The sequence below is a fragment of the Bradysia coprophila genome, unplaced genomic scaffold (assembly GCF_014529535.1).
Source record: "Bradysia coprophila strain Holo2 unplaced genomic scaffold, BU_Bcop_v1 contig_415, whole genome shotgun sequence".
In the NCBI taxonomy this organism is placed as follows: Eukaryota; Metazoa; Arthropoda; class Insecta; order Diptera; family Sciaridae; genus Bradysia; species Bradysia coprophila.
The window spans coordinates 20,900-43,035 of record NW_023503670.1 but is presented as its reverse complement, the minus strand read 5'-3'; the positions used below and the strand labels follow the sequence as shown (position 1 = coordinate 43,035).

Sequence of the window (22,136 nt, the reverse complement as noted above, 5' to 3'; positions counted from 1 at the left end):
ATAATCTACTATTTCATATTGGACGGAGAATTTCGGGTCCTAGGTTTAAAATAGTACATTTCGTACCTAGGACTAGAAGTCTTTTTTTAGTGTGTGAGAAGTTTCCAGACAGAGCCGAAGGCGAGGTCTGGAATCGAATACGCTTAAAAAGACTTTTAGTCCGTGGTACGAATAGTATTTTTCATATTGGACGGAGATAAAGTGCGACGAATTCGCTCTTTTCGGGTCCTAGGTATGAAAATTTGCTTTTTGATGAGATTTGGGGGGCGAAATGAGTAAAATTTGACCTGAAATGAAATTGAAAACTTGATTGTTCTCCAGGCCAGGTTTCTTTTTAAACTCGAATCTGAAAAAATGACTACCAAGGAAATTTGTCAGATTATACATGAATCTGAATTCAGTTTTTCAGGTATCAGGTTGTTTTATACTAAACAATGTGTTTAGGCCAATATCAGGTCAATCTCAATAAATGGATACCCCTTTGATTGAAACAAAACTACAGCGAACATATATCGGACGATAATGGAATAAGTCCAGTGCCTATTTTGAGGAAGTTATTTTCCTAAATTTTCGCAAAGTTTCCTTAACTTTCCCGATTATATTTTTGGGACAAAAATGGGAAAAATCTAGGAAATTTTGGAAAAATATGAGAAAACGTTTTCCTAAAAATAGTTCCTGAATAAATCCCAAGCCACTTTAACCCGTTAACTGCTGTAATTTGCATGAAAAACGTTTTCGAAAAGTAAAGAAAAAGAATTCTTTTGTTCTAAATATTTTTCGATAAAGTTTTTTATGCAAATTACGGCAGTGTAGGAATGGAAGGAATTAATCTAGTAAATATCTTCAATCTAGATACTGATGTGACTGTATAAATATCTGACGATTGATAAAATGGGCATTTCTATTTGTTTGATTGATTTGGTTAATAATATGCGAAGCGCACAATGTGTCGTAAATCTCCACATTACAATAATTAAAGCTTGTTTAATAGCCATTTAAATTTTATAAATTAATGGAACCGAATTGTTCCAAAGTGCGTTAATTTTCGGCATTAAAATTGTCCACAGATTCATTGTTTGTCAACCGTAATAACTTCTCTATTTACGTTTAGAATAAAATAACAGGACACTAATATTTCGCATTTAATTACGGACCGAATTCAATAAACATTAGCTATGTATGTACAATATTGTCATAACAACAACGAATTATATTTTATGAAATAAATTTTTAAATTTAAAGATAATTCAATTGATTCGTTAACGAAATGAGCTGTTCACGAAGCTATGCTGAAATGTGTAAATTTTCAGAATATTAATTTTTGTCTAATTTGGTTTAGTTACATGAATGGTAACTATGGGACATTATTGCAATTTAATACATTCACACGATGTCAACAATAATTGTTTAATATTGATTAATCGACATATTCTGAAAGGGCGATAGATTCGACAGCGGGGATCGGGGAAAGAGTGAAAATTGTAAATCAGAAAATGCTAATATTTCGGATCAAAGTTTTGTCACCAACAATGTCAACAACATTAAATCGATTCTTAACTGAAACTTTAACTTCAAAAGCTACAATGTTTACTGAAAGCTCCACTATTTAACAATAAACTTCGACTTCATATTGATCCTTGAACCGATATGCTTGACAAAGAACGGCAAACATGAAAACAAAGAGACTCGAAAGGAATTCGATGTTCAACACCCCGAGCGCTTTATTAAAATTAAAATTGGGGTTTTTCGCTGACACATATACTACTTACATAATGTGACTACATCAACCTCAAAAATCATAATATTTTGTTGTGGCTGAAATCATATTTTGCTCAATGAAGTTATGACTGGAAATATATAGTACTCCATCGACACGCACTTCCATCCTCAACTGAGTTAGGGAGAGAAAAAAAATAATAATAATTTCAACATCAAACACGCAATCTTTATGTTCTTCATGGTTTTTGTTTTTATAGAAAAATAAAAAATACTTTAAGGTTTTACTGCTTCGTAATGAATGGTGTACTTGATCCCTTTAACTTTTGCTTTATATACAACAATTCAAACCCCATACCACGGCGACATTGAGATGTACAAAGTTTTTTTTTTTAATAATTGAGAATAATAGAATTTCTGGTTTAAATTCAGGACTAAAAACTCCTTCGGTTTTTTTTTCTTCTTGGGACCTTATATATTTTGATACTGTATGGCATTATATATATATATATGTTCTGTGTGCGCATCCCGTGACATTCCTGACATATCCTAACAAATGTGTTAGGTATATGCAAATAAATTCATTATACCGGTAAATATACAAGAACAAAATGTATATGAGCATATATTTGATGTAATATTTAAATAAAATGTGCCATACATAGATGTGTATTACGCTATACATTTAGCCGAGCACAAAAAGTCATCCAACCCTAACCCATCTAACCGTAGAGTAGAAACTTTTTTTTTGTGTTTGAGTAATTTATCAATTTGGGTTGTTTCGTTGGTTTTTATGTACAGAAGAAGTTCAAGCTAAATATGCTTTTTGATATTTTATTTTGACAAAATGAAAAAAGTCTGGCTCTAAGGGAAATATTTCATTATTGTAACAGGTTACAATAAAAAAAACATGCACAGAGAGAGACGAGTGGTAGTCTTCATGGTTATGGTAAAATAAAATAATTTGACGTGTGTTCGTATGTACGTTACACTGTTTCAGGTACTATGCTGATTTCAAAAAGATAAAAAATATTTACGCTTTATGCTTCATTTTCGATGTAGACAAACAAAATGTTAATTTTTTTTGTGTGACGTTAAATGCTATACTCGTGATTGGATTATATGATGTAATTTCGTTTTTATTTCGGTTAAAAAAAAAGCACACGTTACACAGAGTGTATAAAGTGTAATTGCCCATAATAATTATGTAAACCCCTTTCATTTTACGAAACCCTTGTAGGCAAAAGCGATTTTATTCATTTACATTTGTTTACGTGTTCGAACAAAGATCCGAACCGCATTATTGTTTATGTTGCGAATGTTTACGATGGAACAACGTAAATGGTAGATTCTGTCATCTCAAGCAAAACATTTCTTCGAAATTCGTAACACGAAATGATACAATGGAACAAAAAGGAAAGGCTCTGCCGTGAACCAATAGCATTCCAAATATTTTTCGAAATGAAAGATCATAGGGAACAAATGAAAACAAATTGCAGTACTTCAAGCTTTAAAGTTTATCCGAACGTTTGTGTGAGATTGGTTCTGGACCAGCACTGCTGGTATCAAATATCAAATTCTCTTTCATTTATGGACAGCAAGTTTAAAGTCATTGCAACAATGTTACTGGGCATTCATTTTTAGACAACAATTACATTTCCTTCGGTCTTCATCGCCACGAATAATTGTTTATGTTGAAGGTTTGTATTTTTGAATTCTAAGTTATTAAAAGCTAATTGCACTGTTATTATAATACGGTATCATTGGGTTTGCGTTCACTCATTTTAATTAATTTTGAAATGAACAACTATGGGCATAATTAATATTTGTATATCCAAGCTACCCCAGCTATTTTGAACGGGTAATTATGGAAATAATATACATCGCTGTTGATTATAACAACAAAAACAGAGGCATGTCCTACGCAGTAAAACGCAAGTTTTGTTGGACGTAATATAGTTTCATTAATTGTGAAAGGCAACAATTAAACATTAGAACAAACGAAGTACAAACACAGTTATGCTCACTGACAAAATTGAAAGGGACACATTTATCGCAATTAAAACAGACCACACTTCTAGTTATACAAATAGCGAAATTGTTTGTGCTTTGAAATGGTTCTTTTTTGAGTCACAAATTGATGAAAGAAATCGTTGTTGCTGAAAACGTTTAATACAACAGAAACAGAAGTGTGTAGTTTGTACCGTTCTTTGATAGAAAGAATTATTTGCTCTAAATAGCAGTTACTCGCGTCAAATAAAAACTTGTGATGTTTTTTTGCGCCTCTCGTGCTACCTTTGACTCTAGTTGAATATTAAAGCTAAACAAAGAAGAAAGTAAGAAGCATTGTAATGCACTGCTACGTCTGATCACCGACGCCTCATATCAGAAACAATGAAAGAGGATGAAATAGTTAGCATATCATCTGAAACGAATGTATAATCGAAAAATGGCTTCGGTATAATTAAAATTTTTGGAAACGAGCTTTCAGCACTAAAACCTGATCGTAATTACTGTTGATTATTCCGTTTATATAAATACATAAAACAAACCGAAACATATCCAATAATAATACTTTTAGATAAGCATGGAAAATGATATGTAATTTACAAAGCTATAAATACAAAAATATGCAAATAATTTTTCATAGTCAAAATGTGTACTATCAAACATGAATAAATGTGATATTTATGGTTGTAATAAAGAATATTTAGATTAATAGGCATGGTTTTTATATGTATTATATTGTACATTTCGGTTAGATGGTATTCGGTTTTAGATTTCGATGGAAGCATTTACCACGTATTCCATATTCTTGGAGAATTATGTGAAATTCAAGCAAATATGCCATTCGGAGTGGTTATAAATACTATGAAGTGTTGAAGAGAGTTAACGATTTGTCTTTGACTTAGAAAATATTTTTAGGAAAAGCTTTTCGAATGTTCCTTCTCACCTCAATATTTTTTTAAACTCCAAAAATCAATATGACTTCAGGTTTAACTCTCTCAAATTACTTGAATTACGAATGAGACCGCTTTTCACAACACTTTATCTTTACAATTATAATGTGTATGTGATGAATCAAAAATTTCAATACCGTCGACAGCTAATTTGAATCCTTGTTCTAATTGCTGAACTAATTAACTTTTCAACATCATGTACATAGTATTTTGGAATTTTTTTTCGACAATCTCCCTTTACAATACCACATCAAGCCAATTAATCGTTATCAACACAAAATTTAGAGAATTAATTAGAATTAGATTAATACATCGAGCTTTTAGAAATACAGAATGAAAATATCGCAATATCGATGTATCGAAATGTCGATGTATCGAAATGTCGATGTATCGAAATGTCGATGTATCGAAATGTCGATGTATCGAAATGTCGATGTATCGAAATGTCGATGTATCGAAATGTCGATGTATCGAAATGTCGATGTATCGAAATGTCGATGTATCGAAATGTCGATGTATCGAAATGTCGATGTATCGAAATGTCGATGTATCGAAATGTCGATGTATCGAAATGTCGATATATATATTTATAGTCTATCAAATTAACTATCGCCCGAAATATCGTGAATTTTGAAATTCGTACAATTAAACGATTGTCGGAAACTATGCAGTTTGCATAGCTTTCGAACAAAATAGGAAAAAGACTAATGTCACTAATCTTAAGAACATCCATATTGGTTTACCTTCAAGTAAATTTTTGTCAATACAGCAATTATTACAACTACTATAATTACACAGAATTATATTAATCGGTAACCTTTTCAAAGTCTTACCTTTGGGATTATGAAAAATGAAATATCAAATAATGAATAACTTCTCCTTCTCGAGCTTCTATCTGAAAGTTTTGACATTTTCCTGACTATGTACCTTAAGATGTGGTAATTACGACAACAATTTTCCCGACAAGGAACTAATGATTTTCGAATTATAAAATATTATATTCCCGGCCAAAGCAACCGTCTCTACGGGGGCGCAATTAAAGATGTGTTAAAAGTTATAAAAGCGCGCTGCTAATAAACTTGAAATCATAAAGTTTCACAAAAGATCTGTCGGACAAATGAATCCATAATTTATATTAACAACCCAACCAAATATTATTAACTTTAAAACACCCCTTTTGTTTATGTTTTCTCAACTTAATCGAATATATTTTCATTTACATTCATTCGTTGCAGTCCAATTGTAATGAAATAGTACAGGATGGTGAAATCCTTTGCACACAATAACCACAATCATATAAAATATTTATACTTTTTGTTATGTATACAAACACCAGTAAAGGATTAAACATTTTACCCTTTTGAGGGCGAATTAAAGTTCCGGGCGGACGTGGCTACCATACGATTAAACGTTGTTTTTTGAAGCCATTAAATGAAGCTGGAAGCATTTTCAATTTTTCCGTGTATTTTATGGCATACGTGTGTATTGTATCCCACATAGCCGATGATATTGTTAAATATATATAAACAATTCGGTCGTATTATTATATATACACACAAGAAAGCGATGTTATGTACACTATACCGCAACCGAATCATAATATATACTTTTTGGTGCACGTATTAAGGCTATAGTATAGCCGCTGTACCTTCAATAAATACATCCAACATGAACACATATATAACTTTGCAAAAATTATATACAAGAGAGCTGTGGCTAGTATAAAAAGTAGTAGCACAAAAACACACCAGAGAATATTTTATTTATTTCATAACCGTTAGTGGTGCAGACAGAGTGTTGTTCGGATGCGTTTTATGTACGTGCAAGGTTAAGGGTGGTTCTTTTTTTTTTTAAATTGAATAACAAAAACTGACCTAACCACACAGCATCTGTAATATAAACGTTTCAGCGGAGTAACAAAATTCAATATTTTATCAATATATCGTTGATGTGGGTTTTGTACTCCCAGTTACGGATTCATTCGGTGGCAGCAGTGAAATGACGAGGGACACAATTTTTTTTTGAGTCTCACACGTAAATATATGGAACGCAAGATTATAATTCCGAAATAAGTAGTTCATCAATTGAAAAAACCGTTCAAGATAAATTTCAATGTAGCAAGGTACGATAACTTACTCGGCGTGACGATAAAATTAGTTTTTTTTGTGAACACAATATTCAGCATATCAATAAACCTGGTACGCAAAATTGGCAGACGATGGTCCCCCTGGACCTTTCACATACTTTGAATGTGTTCACTTCAATTTGTCAACTTAAAAAAATGGGATTGTTTTGTTGGCGATATATTAGGTTTTTGTCTCCGTTCGTCTTGTTCAATTAGCCCAAGTTCAGCTTCTAATGTCTTGAAATTGACAAAAATATGAATTTTCTTTAGACATAGTGACCTTTCAACTGCCTACCTCCGAATCGAGAAAATTGAAGACGTGGGATGCGAATCATTACAAGCAATTAAAATTAAAAAAATAAATCGACAGTTAAATTTTGCTCTGAATTTTACTCCCATGACAAAAGAGTAGGGGACCACTAACAAAGAACGCCCGCGAAAGATGTCAAATTTAAAATCCAACTCCCATAAAATACTCCTACGGAGAAATTTTTATCCCCCTCGAAGAGCGTACGTAAATTAAATAGCTTCGTATTGACAAGCAGAATGAAATCATTGTGTAGATGTCTCATCGTAATTATGTTGTTTGAATTAAAATGTTCCGCTGAAATGTTATTGAGATGTAATATTGCTTTTATTACATATACCTACATGCAGGATGAACAAAAACCAATTAGTGTTTCTTAACCGTACAGTTCAACAAATAATTTAATTACGCGTACTCTCTCATATTCCATGCAAAAGAATACCTATGTCACAAATGGAATTTATTAATTTTTCCAGTATATGACTTTCCATGTACACTACAACACGGAAAACTCATATATGCACCCCAGACGAAGAAATCGGGAACAGCTTCACGATTATAGAACATTAGTTGTGTGCTGCATATTGATCTGAGGATCATACAATGCCCGCCTAATGAATATTGTTGTTGTGTGCTGGATATTATTTTTCAGCGTGCAGGTCTTAGCTGTATGCCTGTTTTATAATATAAAATGACGGCATTTTTTTCAATTCAATAAACAACCTAATTTATCGTTTAATAGAAGAAATTGATTCAATTAACTTTATCAATTTTAGTTGCGTTAGCAAAAAAAAAAAACAAAAAAACTTTTTCAATTTTTTTTTTTTTTTTTTTAATTTCAATTTTATTATTATTATTTGTTATTAGCCGTAGATTTATATTTAAATTTATCATATTAAATTGCTAACAGAATTTTTTTTTTTGCTTACGTTTTTTCCGGTCACCCACCCAAGTACGGACCGCGATCATCGATGCTTAACCTCAGTTTCTGACTGCCAACGACTTTACCACTGCTGCTATACTGCTTGCATATAGTGGCAGTCTTATTTCGAACCGTTGTTACTTTGCTTTATGCAGCACACAGGCATATTTATACCTGCATGCTGAATATTGACTAAATGAATAAAGTCGTCCGTATTTAGAATGGGTTATGCAACAACATTTAATTGAATTTATTTTCAAATGTAGTACTTCTCAAGGCTGTATACTTTAAGGAGGTCACGCAGATCGCCATTTTATTAGATACGCGGGAACACACCTTTTCCATACAAACAAATTCACCAAAATTGAATTTGTATGGCGTGGTGAAATTTTTGTATGAAACGTGGTGTGTAACCCGCGTATCTGCATCTGCGTGACCTCCCCAAAGTATACAGCCTTGGTACTTCTCCCCACTAAGCAATGTCATCGGATATTATTATTTTAATTCTGAGCCTGGTTCTGAATTAGAGGTTTTTTTAATCGTTCTACAAAAAAACTGTTCACATTAATAGTGAGCATCTATTACGCGAATTAATAAATTAAGATTGGCTCACCTAGTTTGTGTATATTACGTAGGTGGAAGCACGGGGTTTCGAACATTTAGTTTTTTCATGTTGCAGATATTGCAGTGTCAAATTCTGTCCAAGATGTGACATATTTGCAAGGTATTGGCCTTTTTCACAAAGTATAATCAGCGTAACCTTCGTAAAAAGAATCTTGAATCTGACAAGAGCACATGTGCCAACGTGTAAAAAACAAATGTTCAAAACCCCCTGCGATCCTCTTGTCAAACGGACAGTACATAAACAAATTCCATCATTTATTGCTGAATACCACCAACTATTTCTGTTAACATTTCAAAAGCCTTTAACACCGAAAATGGATTTAAAAGTTCGTTCGTCAAAATTTCTATTGAAATACATAAATGTAACATTATCATTGCATATTAATTCGGTAAAAATAGAAATAACTTTAAATGAAGGAATAAAATTAGATTTGATAATCATCTTTATGCGTATGTTCTTGAGATCTTCCTTTTATTTCATTAAAACAATAAATTTATTGTTGCATATTCCATTCTAAATACAGACGACTTTATTCATTTAGTCAATATTCAGCATGCAGGTATAGTTCGATAGTACCATTTAGTCAATATTCGGCATGCAGGTAAAGTTAAGTAATACATCCCACAACTAATTTGAAGATATAATTCAGCACACAGCAAATATATACCTGGGAACCTCACAATATTCCTACCAGCTGAATAATATTGTTGCCGGAACTATATTTTGAAAATATTCATTTACATGTTTATTGTAATACAACACACGGGAACATTATTCAGTCTGCAGCAAATATATGCAGCACACAACAAATGTCGAATTTGCCGAATTTTCCGTGAAGGATATCAAGGGTGGAATTTTCTCTTTTCTCTACACACATACAAACAAAAACATAAAATTAAAATTACGCAATCGTCGTAATTAAAATAATTTTTCAATGTATATCAAGCAGTACAGAAAACTGATTTTGCATATTCGACTCGTCTTCATTTCCACATGGCATGGAACAAAGTTAAATGCTAAACTCTCTAAATTAGCTTCAAGTTTATTTTTAACAGAACCTCAAACCCATGAAAGCATATGTTTATTAAACGAAGTCAAGCGTAAATGTCGGTGATATTTATGTGTACATGTTCTATATTCAGACGTATACAATAAAGCTTATTAAATGTTTATACTCGGAAAATTCGTTTGGATGTACATACTATAGGGTAGCATTTATATGCAATGAGGATGATAAATTTAATAAATAATTTCTTGTGTAATAAACATTGCTTTACACAATCTGTTCGTATATAGTAGTTACATGTGAAACATAAAGCATATTTTATGTCATACACGGGATATTCACGTTAAGTGACTAGAAACAGTTGAAATGAATGAACATTTTTGGTTGGCTAAAGGTAAATATAAATATTGAAAAGTGGAAAATTGGGTGAGTGCTAACTTAAGTTAAGATTTTAATATGACGAGTTAATTAAATATTTAATGCGGAAAATATGAGAACTAAAGTATATATTTTAAGCGGATCAAAATCAAAAGTCTTTTTCGCCGCCAACACTGCCAGAAAGCACCTAAAAGTTTTTAACGAAATTAATGAGTCATGGCGTCGGTCTGATGTGGGATCAACATAAATACAGATGAAAAGAAAGGGTTGCTGGCTTACATTGTTGCAGTGTACATATTTATTGTGTACGCCTAATAATTTGAGAGTTATTACGAAGAAATTGTTTGTACAGATTATGTATACTGATCCGAATGAGTTTCCATTTTAGAATGAGAATTAACTTTTTACCCATTTATTAATTTGTTGGCTAATCTAAATGGGAATTTTAAATTCACGTAAATTTTAATTAAGTTAGAAATTAGCGGTGCTACGGTAACCGTTCTGGTAATATACTAATAACTTTCCATAAAACGTTCTAACATCCAGTCACCTCCGTCACTCATTTCGAACAAATTTCTGTAATAATTACAATTAGTTACCGACCCAGCACAACCAACCATGTCAACGATTTTTCCAAATTTATTAGATCGAAAGAAAAAATGGGGACTAAGTCCATTACGAAATTTGTGTTTCTATCTTTGTTTGGGTTAAATTTGTCTAAAATTTGAGACATTATCATTATAATGAACATGAACCATGCCTATTTGAGAACAGACTTGATTTCGTAATTTCATTAGATATGAAATGTCTTAACGAAACGAAAAACTTCTTTTCACCTCGCTTCGACTAATTATTGTTATTACACCAGCTATCTATTACAGCACATTGGAGGTGGAAGTACATTTGATGCTATTGCTGTTTTAGTAACCAATATTGCTATTGTAAACCGAACTGCCGAAGCTTTACAAAATAAGAAGCCAACGTTAATGAAATTAAAGAGCTATCGTGTGTGTAAGAAGAAAAACGATTTCAATCACGATTTCTGTGTTGTTAATTTAATAATCTTCTGCAAACTACAGTTTATTGTTTGCAGTTGTGTTACTAAATATAATGGAAATATTCGATCGCTGAATATTCATTTATATCTCAATTTTCTTGACAAATAAACAGAATATAATATGTGTGTGTGTGCACTGGATATACAAAAGGATAACGAACACCAATTGGCAACATGCTTCTCAATACATTATCGTATAGCTAATGTAACGTAGCTTTTAAATCTAATGTGACTAAAGCACATAATAAGGTTATAGGTAAAGCCATCGGCAAAATTTATGTCTGAAAATGATCTAAAATATATGAGTTCCAAACTGTTTGGAACGGAAGTAAATTGAGATGGGGTATGAGGGACTATATCAGAAGTGGGTATAAATGGTTTTAAGGTGGTTTTACTATGTGTTATATAGTTGTTTAAGATGTAAATAAGATAGAAATTTATTATTCATTTATTTCAGAAATAGTTCTCCATATATCTGTGAACTCGTAGAAAATTGGTTTGGGCTGTGCTTTTATGGATGGATGATGAATTTCAAGTAATTGTGGTTGGAATTGTGGAAATAGCAAACGGAAAGATTTTATTACTATATAGAGACATTTTGCATTGCTAATTTTTGGTTGAATTCCATAAATAATTGATGTCTTAAACGAATTGTAACATTACGGTGATTTTATTGAAATTTTCAACAGCATCCGATTATGTGACAGTAAATTTCACGTTTAAATTAAAATAATAAGAAAAACGAAAAATTAAACTACAAAAAAATACCAAACAATAAATCTGATCACTTGTCCGAAACGAATTCACTTTAGCCTGGTCCAGACTAGTCGATGAGATCCTGTAAAATTGTTTTAAAAAAAAATGGTAAATTGTACTCACTGGCTGCATTGACGTATTGTGGTATCCAAACAAAAATAAAAACGGCTGCAAATAGGGCGGCAGATACGGCCGCTTGCAGCCCCATTCTCCACTGTAATTTCCGTTCCAAGACTAGCTGCAGTTTTTTGACTCACCACAGCTGTATCGGATAAATGGAAAAGAAAACGAAAAAATAAAATTCGGGATTACCTGTTGTCGTACATGACATTTGTTATGTGAGGAAAATATCCTTTTCTGTTAATACTTTCTTTGCGGTGTAATTTTCTTTTCTATTTTTTTCTTTCTTTTTTTATATTTTTAAATAAATTTATTCTGATGAACCATAAATTATATATACAAATACGAAAACGAATTATTTCGTTATGGTTGTTGTTGTTGTTGTTTGGCGATGTATATATTGCATTTATATATATATATGCTATGAAGAGGGTTAGGATAAGTAGTAAGGATTTTTGTGGATTGATTTAGTATCAACACTGTATTTATTATTCACTTCACATTGTAGCAGCAAAACAGAACACTGGTACTCCTTTTTTGGGTTCTATTTTTATTTTATTTTTCTTTTTCTTATTCTTTTTTTTAACAAACAGCACCAATTTCCTTTTTGAAACCGAAAGCTTTTTTTTCTATTATATTTGTTCTTGGTAGCGCACAAAAACCACTTTTCTTTTACATTTTTCGTTTACTTGAGTTTGGTTATATATCCATGTTTATAGGATACTATTTTTCAGTTGTGTAAATCTTTCAAATAGTACTTCGTTTTGGTGGATATTTTCTAATGTAGCTTTCCTAGTATTACCAGTCGTATTACAATGAAATTATATACATAACATCGATTTTACACATCTAAGAATATAATACGAAATGCCGGGTAAATGTTGTAGTAAACGAGAAGTATAACTAATTTGCATTTAAATGTTGTTCTCCGGTGGGCGGGTTGTGTGAATTTCGGATTTGTTGTGTAACAAACAGAGTATAGAAAACAATTTGGTTATTTTATGGTGTTTTTCTTTTCCACGAAGTTAATGCTGTAGTCGATGTGAAAAGTAGACGAATTATTAACGGGTCTATGTTGAAGATTTAAACTCAAGTTACTTTTTACAGTTAAGAAATGTGTGGCTCAACGTTGTTTTAGGTTAGAAAACTTGGACGTATATGTTTATGTTTATGTGTACGTACAACCTGCAGGTGAGATGAACGTAATTTTCTCACATATAACTCAATTTATCGATGGGGTCAATGTACTCGCTAAATGAAACAATCAGTTCGATTCAAAAATTAAAATGGAGGTAGGTGCCATTCGCACTGGGTGCGAATAGTATCTTTAATAATTATGTATGTACATGCTGCAAAATATCGAGTAGGTTCGCATCGAGGCGCTCATAAATAAAAAAATAGAAACTTTTGAAAAAAAAAGTTTGCTGAATGCGAATAGTCAAAGTATTATATTGGGTCTAATCACACTGAGTGCACATAACTCATTATTTTATTAAAAGCCTATTCGAACTCCGTGCGAATAGCCTTTTCGATGTAAAAAATCTCTACAATTTGACTACATTTACATAATTCTGCAAACAACTGGAAAAGCTTACAAACTTTCACAGTATTTGGACTGAATATAATAACAAATTTAAATGTGGAAAATCCATATTTGATGAGGATATTCTAAATAAATTATAGACCAAGCAACAATATTTTAAAATCTATAAATTGGCAACATAATCTGAATGATAGACAAATAAATGGGAAAGATTTTACGAGTAAATTATTGAGTATAAAATATTTTGCATTCGAAAAATTATCATCTGAATAAATTTGACGAATATGAAGCTGAAAATCAGATTGCCGAGATAATTTATAGTAAACACATAGTGCACACATATATATATGGTGCTCTACAATGAAATTTATCATTTTCCAAACAGACAGTGTTGCGACTTTCAACGAACCTTTATGAGAGAAAAAAAATCTGATTCATTGGAAGAGCATAGCAACAAAACGGTAATTTCTAATATATCATGGCAGTTTTTTTATTCATGCAATCTGAGATGAATTGATGTGGGGTTAACCCATAACGTATATGTCGACCTACAACTTCAATGAATTGGAAGATCCTTTTTTGAATTCCATTGAATAAGGAATTTGGAAAATGCACAAAAATTGTATGGTGAACGGAATTTGTGGAACATTTTACGAATCGTTACCGTTTCTTGTGGATATAGAGACGTAGGGTCTTCAGTGCTACAACACCAACTAATGCTTTAAATTAGTATAATCAAAGCATAAGAAATGGTAGGAAGAGAAGAATATCGAAATTGAGTCTAAAAAAATCTTTACTTTACACTCAAGTTTCACTTTTAGAGGACTTAGTCCCATAAGTGTGTGCCCAAATTCTCTCCAATAATATTTTCTGTCTTACCTGTTTCACGTCATTACTCATGTAATCGACGCAATATTCGTTTCACTATCTTTCACAATGATTGATAGCTTCTGTGCGCTATTCATATAGCGTCTGAAAAATGATTTTCACTTGCAAAATTATTTGATTATTTTATTCCCATTCCCTGGTCTCCCTATTTTACATGAAACATTTTCTTTAACTTCCTAATCAAGGAGAATGCGAGTCGTGACAATTATATTTCATTATTCCCCTGTGCGAACAAGCAGCAATAAATTCCATTTGACCGTGTTCTTTATGCCAACAACAATAAAATTTTATATTTCAAAATTGTTGAACCTTTTCCACAGCTTTTATTACTTTTTAATATCAAAATGATTCGCTAATCTAGCGAATGAAAACCCAAATTAAGGGAAAAAAAATTTAAATATCGATCATGATTTTACAATATAGCATGACATCATCACAACACGCATATATATACACAAAACATTAATTTTATTTGGCATTCGCGGAAAAACAACGTTACAACTTACAATTCAATGGCATACAACAACGTTACAATAGTGTGTTATAATACCCTAAGCACATACTCGACAATAGCTTCGAAAAACTCTTATTTCCATATTTTGTATATACGGTAGCGTTCACAAAAGCAATAAAAAAAATTCGTGATGTAATTTAGCCCACTTTTGTTTCAACATTAAATTACACCCCTTCTTGCATATCAAATACATTTTACTATATCAATGATGAGGTGTATCATGGATATTGAATTATAAAAAAGCAGCAACAACAAACAAGCTGATATTCTTGAATTTATTACGTCTATTCTGTCAACATAGATAAACCGGGAAAAAGTGGAAAACCTTGTTTGTGTAAATATGAGTGGTTGGGAATGGCGGTGAGGCTGAAAAAGGTTTTTTTTTCTCTCCGTTCCTTTCCATTAGTGATTAAATTAATTTTTTTTTCTTTTTTCATAACTGTGACAGCGCAGAGCAAGATAAGTTTATGGAAATAACGTTTTCTGAACTAATTGAGCATTTAGAAAGTTTTCCTGTTAAGAATAACTTCCAATTTATCCATTTTCAATGTGATGGAAAAGTTATTGTCAAGTGAATGACACAGAAGTTTCCGTTCAACATTATTACGTCGGTCGACATTTATTTTATTTCAACAATTTCTTGGATTTATGGGATACTCCAAACGATGTATATATACGCTAAACAAAGCCAAATATTTCCCGTACATATCGATTGTACGGTTAAAGTTCTGTTGATAAAATTTGATTTACGAAAATGATTGCCAAATTTCCATCGCAGTTATTTAAGATTTCCTTGGGGCGAATCACTAAAATTTCGGTTAAAAACACAGTCATACGTCTCGTCAATATTTATTGCAAAGTGATTCCCTTCAACGACAACCGTATACCGAAATTTTCAAAGAATATCGAATCATTTCCGTTCTACAGCACATTGACTCAGTCAAATTTACTTCTCTGCGATTTTGCACAGTCTTCACAGAAGAGCAATATCTTCGCTCGTAAACTATTGTCAAGACACGGGAAGTTTGTCGGAAAATTTAACTTCAATAGTTTGTCGTCCTTTGTCAAAAACGTTTTTACAAAAATATTTTCGAACGGCAATACTTTTTCGAGTATATTATTGAAGATTGTTAGCAAGAATTCTGTTTAGTATAAGCCTGAATAGTTTTGTTGTGACAAGGGTTGTTCAAACTCTGATAATGGTAAGCTGTGTATTTCAACATCCTACTACTTATTCACATGTGGATATTTCGTGTCCATGTCCAATAAAATCAATATTATAGCACACCATTCATCTAAAATGTTCTAGCAATGAACGTTAATATAATATGTCCAAGTCCATGCATATTGATAGTAAAACAAACACAGGCCATGAACATGAACCCTGAACACCATACACTTACACACACACTCATTTTGCTCATAGCATTCGATTGATATGCAATTTTCAGCATAGAAAATGGAAAAGTAATCAGAGTCAATTTATACTTTCCATATGGTTTCAACATCTCTCTTATACGGTCAACAGTTTTAAAAAGAAGAAAAACTTGATTGGAATATATTCTGCCACAAAATTTCGCATTTTAGACTTGGATTAATTTATCGCACTGGCTTGGCGAAATGCTTGAAATTTATCGGTTTACCAAAGATTGTAATTTGATTTCGAGTGGATATATGGTAGTATAATATTGATAACCTCTACAAACAATGATAACAAATCATGGCGTTCTATTATAGTTCGAAGCTTTTGCATAAAGATTCAATTTGGAATATGAAGCATAAATTTTAAAACAAACTATTAGAGAAAATTTAAATAAATTCACCATATATATTGAACCATATAAGTATTTATGAGATTTTGGTATTTCTATATTTTATATTCACGGAAAAGTTTTCAATGGAATATTTTATGGGTTGGAATATTTTTTGAAATTTAGAAGAATTTCCGTATAAAAATTTGGTACGAAAATAAAATTATTTTTTAATTTTACATAAATTATGTAATGGTATAGGTGTATTTTATGACAATTTTGGGGGGGGGGATTCCACCCTTTCCACTTTCCACATAAAAATTTACACCGCCATCTCACCAAAGTCATACAATTTTTTGCATTTAATTTAATCAGCTCGAGGCTGAACCGGCTGAACCTAGGGCTTTTTAGTAGAAATCCCAATAGTTACTCGAAAATCTACAAATCGTTGAAAGTTACGATATGGTTAAAATTCTGTCGCATTCATTATGTATTTGTACGAGTACATTCATTTGTTTGGCTGTTCGTTTATTTTGTGTGCATCGAATGAAAACTGTAGCCCGAAACCAGAAAAAAATGCTAGCAAATGAATCCTACAAACGCTTCTCAAATATGTGACGGTGGAAAGCTTGTGTAAATAAGACACAATAATATTACGCAGAATTTCATGATAAAAAGAGAGCTGAGTTCGAGGGGAAAACTGCTCCGGAAAGTCATAGCACAGGGCACAGAAAAGCCACAATTAGGTTCTCGCATATGAAATTATTTCAATTCCATACACAAATAGCAACTAAAAATGATTCTACACTATGCCAAAAAAATGTGTTGTTTTTTTATAAAGTTGATTGAAAGTAACGAATTTAAATAACAAATTTTGAATACTTTTTACAATTGGGAAACAAATAAGCAAAATTTTGATGTATGATAAAATATGAAAACGCTGAAAATAATTTTCGACATCCAAATGAAATACAAAAATTTTTAGGAGAGAACCTAATACAAATAGACGTAAACTCGAAGTCATTGACCCAGCTGGACTCTCAGCTTCATACAAAGTCGAAAATTCATGGGACTGAATTTTCCGAAGTAGTTTCCACCTCAACTAAGTCTAATTTTTTTTCGATGAAATTTTAAGGTCAATTAAACAAAATACTTTTTTCTTCGAAAGCTCACATGGAAGCTTTGGACCCATGTCTCACTATACTTAATCGATAGCTTATAGTAAAAGACTAATACTGACAAAAAATCGTATGGGTGCAGGGCTTATGGTCAGAGTTATAGCTTCTAGAATAGTTCATAAATAAATTTAGATTGCATCTAACTGTAGCAGAAGACTGAGTAGTCATATGTCATCGGCATAAAATGCTGACTGAGGTCTCTCATAGGGTGTTAACCTGTTGCGCTTCTATTGAGAACTCGTTATAGTCGCGCAAAAGGTTAAAACAAATGAAGTAAAAGATTCTTTTGCACCAGAAAATATTGTAGACAATAGAAATAACTAATTCATTGACGCGAAGCGTCTTATTCAAGTTTATGCTGTACAATTTCTGTACCATTTGGATTAGTGACAGACATAAAATTGGTGTCGGTTTTGGATTCAAGAATTATTTTGCAGACACAGAAAAAAAATATTTGTGTTTATTATAAGGTTATAGGTCAAAGTTGAGCCTAAAATCGTTAAAAAATCACAAATCGATTCCATGAAAGCTTCGTCGCGTCGGTGCTTAGACTAATATTATTTTTTAGCTGTTGATCGAATACAGAATTTGTAATGGATTGCCTTTATTGCGTATAAAGTAAATGCCTTCTAGACATTTTAACACGACTGTGTGTGTGGAAGAGATTACTGACTTTGTTATGGACATGTGTGTGTTTGGTACACTCATTTCTTCGATTTTATCACTACGGGTAAATCATTGAAACTTTTTCAAAGCACGTTCTGAGTCACCCACAATATGCAAAGTGTAATTTCGTCTTGTAAGAGGATTACGACTGTTTGATCGAAAGTTTATGGTGAGAAATATAAAATTGTTGGTTGTCGGACGAGAAAGAATCGACAAATCAATCAACCACCCAATTCAGTCATAACTCTTCTTTTAAACGGGAGGAGACAGAAGGTTTAGAGACCAAGTTGAGTTTAATTTTTAGATATGATTCTGCGGTCCTTAGTGCGTCTTAATATTACCTATTTTTACATTTTATTACTGTCTAAGAATGAAAAGAAAGTTTTGGACAACTGACCCACATTTGAATTAAGTTTAGGTGTTGTGTTACAGCCAATCTCTCATAATTTTTTTTTGTATCATTTCTGCTGTGAGCTATAAAATTTTCAATTGAATTTCATTTCAGCTGTTTGAAAATGTGCAATGCTGAAACTTGGCACTTGATTCCAATAATCAAACATAAAAACGTTCTGCAGCAAAAGTCTTCAGTCCGTTAGAATTATTTTGAGCTAATTTTGATAGACGAACGATATCACGAATCAGTCACCTTTCAACAATTACTCATCCGACAATATTTCAAACGACAATTTTAAAAAACATGCAAAAACAACTCTAATTCTTCATTTAATTCGGTATTCATATGTAAACGTAAACTAATTTGTCTATCAAATCAAGTGGTGCTTTGTCAAAAAGAACAGCATACCATATTTCACAAGCAGTGAAAGCCACACATGTTGTCTATTGAAAATTGTTTCCCCAGCACCAGGGCAGTGCTTCAATGCTTCATACATGAATCACATATGAAAATTTGTAATATAAATACACACTAAGAACGTTCTACCACCTAAATCCAATTTACAGTACTTTGTGTACGTAAAACTTGAAATTTTATTTGCAGTCAAAAACTTTTTAAACTTCATCTACCGGAACGCATAAAATTTGAAATTTCATTTTATACTTTTTCCATACACACACACACACACACCACCTACCTCTACGGTTAGTAGTTCCATATGAACAAAATTGGTGAGAAATGTGGTACTGTACACACCGACCAGATAGATGCATACATATGAATGGGAAATAAAGTGGGCCACTTTAACATGAAATATTGAAACAAGAGGGACTGTATGTTGCGATCCCATAAATATACAAACCATAAAAGATATGGAGTACATTATTGAGTTATTTGTGAAATGGACTGATAGCAAATATACCTAGTTTACTATCATATCAAAAAAGGAATGTTTTATTTATGTATACCGCAATTACGTTACGAATTTTAAGTTCTATTTTGGGGAAAAAAGATTGAAACAATTTGCATACGTTGTACGCAACAAAAACAGAAGAAAGAAGCCGGAAATTTTATATTTGTTTCACCCGAAAACTTTTTTATAGTTTTAATGTTGCTTTATTCCTCTATTTTTAACGTTTCTTTTTTTTACTTTTTAAATTATTATGCATAAGTTACACCTGCAAGTGAGCTACACTTTTTTTCGGCAAAGTTCAAATTTTCTACATAAAATAAGTCGGAGCATCATATGTGGTTCTAAACTGTATACGTTATGTCGAAGTTTAAAGTTTACTGGGGAGTAATTTGAAATGCATTTTCATATATTTTATGGGTTAAACAAACTACATAAATATTAGTTAAATTGCTATGCGACATTGTGCAGCCAATTGAAAAGATTTTTATTTTTTGATAAAAAAAAAAGTTTTGTAAAAATGTAAAACAACTTCTGGGCCACACAGTTCTTAGTAATAAAAAAACAAACAAATAAACAAATTGCAACCAACCACCATAAACTTATTGTTAAACTATTCGATTTTTCATTCTAATCCCATAACATTGACACATGTTTTTCTTGAATAGTACTCAACAATATCCGAATGGTGTATAATCCAATATTGTGTGGCTATAATCAACGTAAAACAAAATGTTTGGCGTGTATCGTTCCGTATCACTTATTAATTGAACTTCTTTTTTTTGTATCAAACACCAAACCATGAATCATTTGTTACTACAAGTTGGACTAAAACGTGCATACAAAGCGCGGACACGGAGAGCACTGATCCGTGTCTGTAATATGAAAACCGGTGTACCATTTAGAGGATTGTAATACGAAACTTGATGTCGAGAGAAAGTTGTCGAGAGAGCGATACAAATGTATGCGCAAGGGGAAAAATTCGTGGAAAGCTTTTTTGGGGAAATTATTTGAACTTTTTTTTTTGATAGCATTGAAAGAAATACCTGTTTTTACGGGATCTACAGATGTCATTCCACGGTACTAAAAGTCAATTATATTTTCAGATTGACAAACATGATAAAAAATTCATGAAGTTTTGATTCATGACATAAAAAATTTAGCGTAAAGTAATGGAAGGCAGTCATATAAATTGTCTTTCCACGCCAGTTATGGAGGTTAATCCGAATCAGATCGGAAACTGCTATTATTAACCTTTTGGAAACGAAAATCATGTACAATAGTTAGAGAAAAATCTTTTACTTCATTTGGTTTGAACATACAAATAAGGGCTCATTTTTGTCATTGTTGTCGATGAACGACTAACCATTTCCTGAAAGTTTATATTCCTTGAACCGATAACGTCATTCTAAATGACTATAACGAGGTTATATAAATAATTAATATTTCAGAAAATAAATTAACAAAGACGTTTAATTAACTAAAAGACATTCCACTTAATCAAGAGACATACCACGCATTGTTAGCAAAAATAAACTTAATAAAATACCGTCAGTACTTTCGAAAAGCTCAACATTCTTTGTTATTTCAGACAATAATGTGAAAGCGTACACCTAAAGTTCCTACGATAATAACAATCATTAGAATCAACATAACATAACATTGATACATTGAAACCTTTGTATCCTTTTCATTCATTATATGTATACACATATGCTAACATATCTCTATTCATGTCATCCGCATTCACTGAACACTTGAATGTCGACAAAATTTTAATGATATATAGGTACCGTATACAACATTGCCGTTGAAATCGGAGACCGCACATGTTTTTCGCCGAATTCAATTTACCTTGCCTTAATTCCACATACAAAAACTTAACTTTGAAAGAATAAATTGGAATCGAATATTTTATGTGTTTTTATATATCAGCCAGCAAACATGGATGTTTGAATAGAGAAAAGCATAACATTTTCAATGAAATTTAATTATGTTATACAATATGGAAACATGAAATTTCTCGTACAGATATGTGTATTAGGGTATGTTCTATTTATACGGAACGTATGAATAATAAAATATTATTAAAAGATGCCTCATTTTACGTCTGACGAAAAACTAATTAAATCATTCGATTTCATTAAAAATTGAGAGAAAATGCTCCCCTTACACAGTGAGCAGGCGAAAAGCTTTTGTCAGTTGACACACAACGTCTCTTTCTCCTGTAAACTCTCTTTTACACTATCAGACCGTGAATATACCCTCGTACAGCATAACATTTTCACAACTCACCAGTTCTGCCCTTAAGGCTCGCGAA

General features: G+C 31.9%; 1 protein-coding gene across 8 annotated transcripts in view; it reads right to left on the bottom strand.

The window, feature by feature from the left end:
• Positions 1-20,662, bottom strand: part of LOC119082307 (tyrosine-protein phosphatase Lar) — a 159,338-nt gene extending 138,676 nt beyond the window's left edge. For 2 of the 8 annotated variants that reach the window (XM_037191803.1, XM_037191807.1), the window contains exon 1: positions 11,976-13,144. In XM_037191803.1, the coding sequence (XP_037047698.1) occupies positions 11,976-12,060 (85 nt within the window). In that variant the 5' untranslated portion in view covers positions 12,061-13,144. Of the gene's footprint in view, positions 1-11,975; positions 13,152-20,408 lie in introns of those variants that run through there. The other 6 variants (XM_037191808.1, XM_037191806.1, XM_037191802.1 and 3 more) reach the window with 5 other exon arrangements.
• Positions 20,663-22,136: the final 1,474 nt, after the last annotated feature.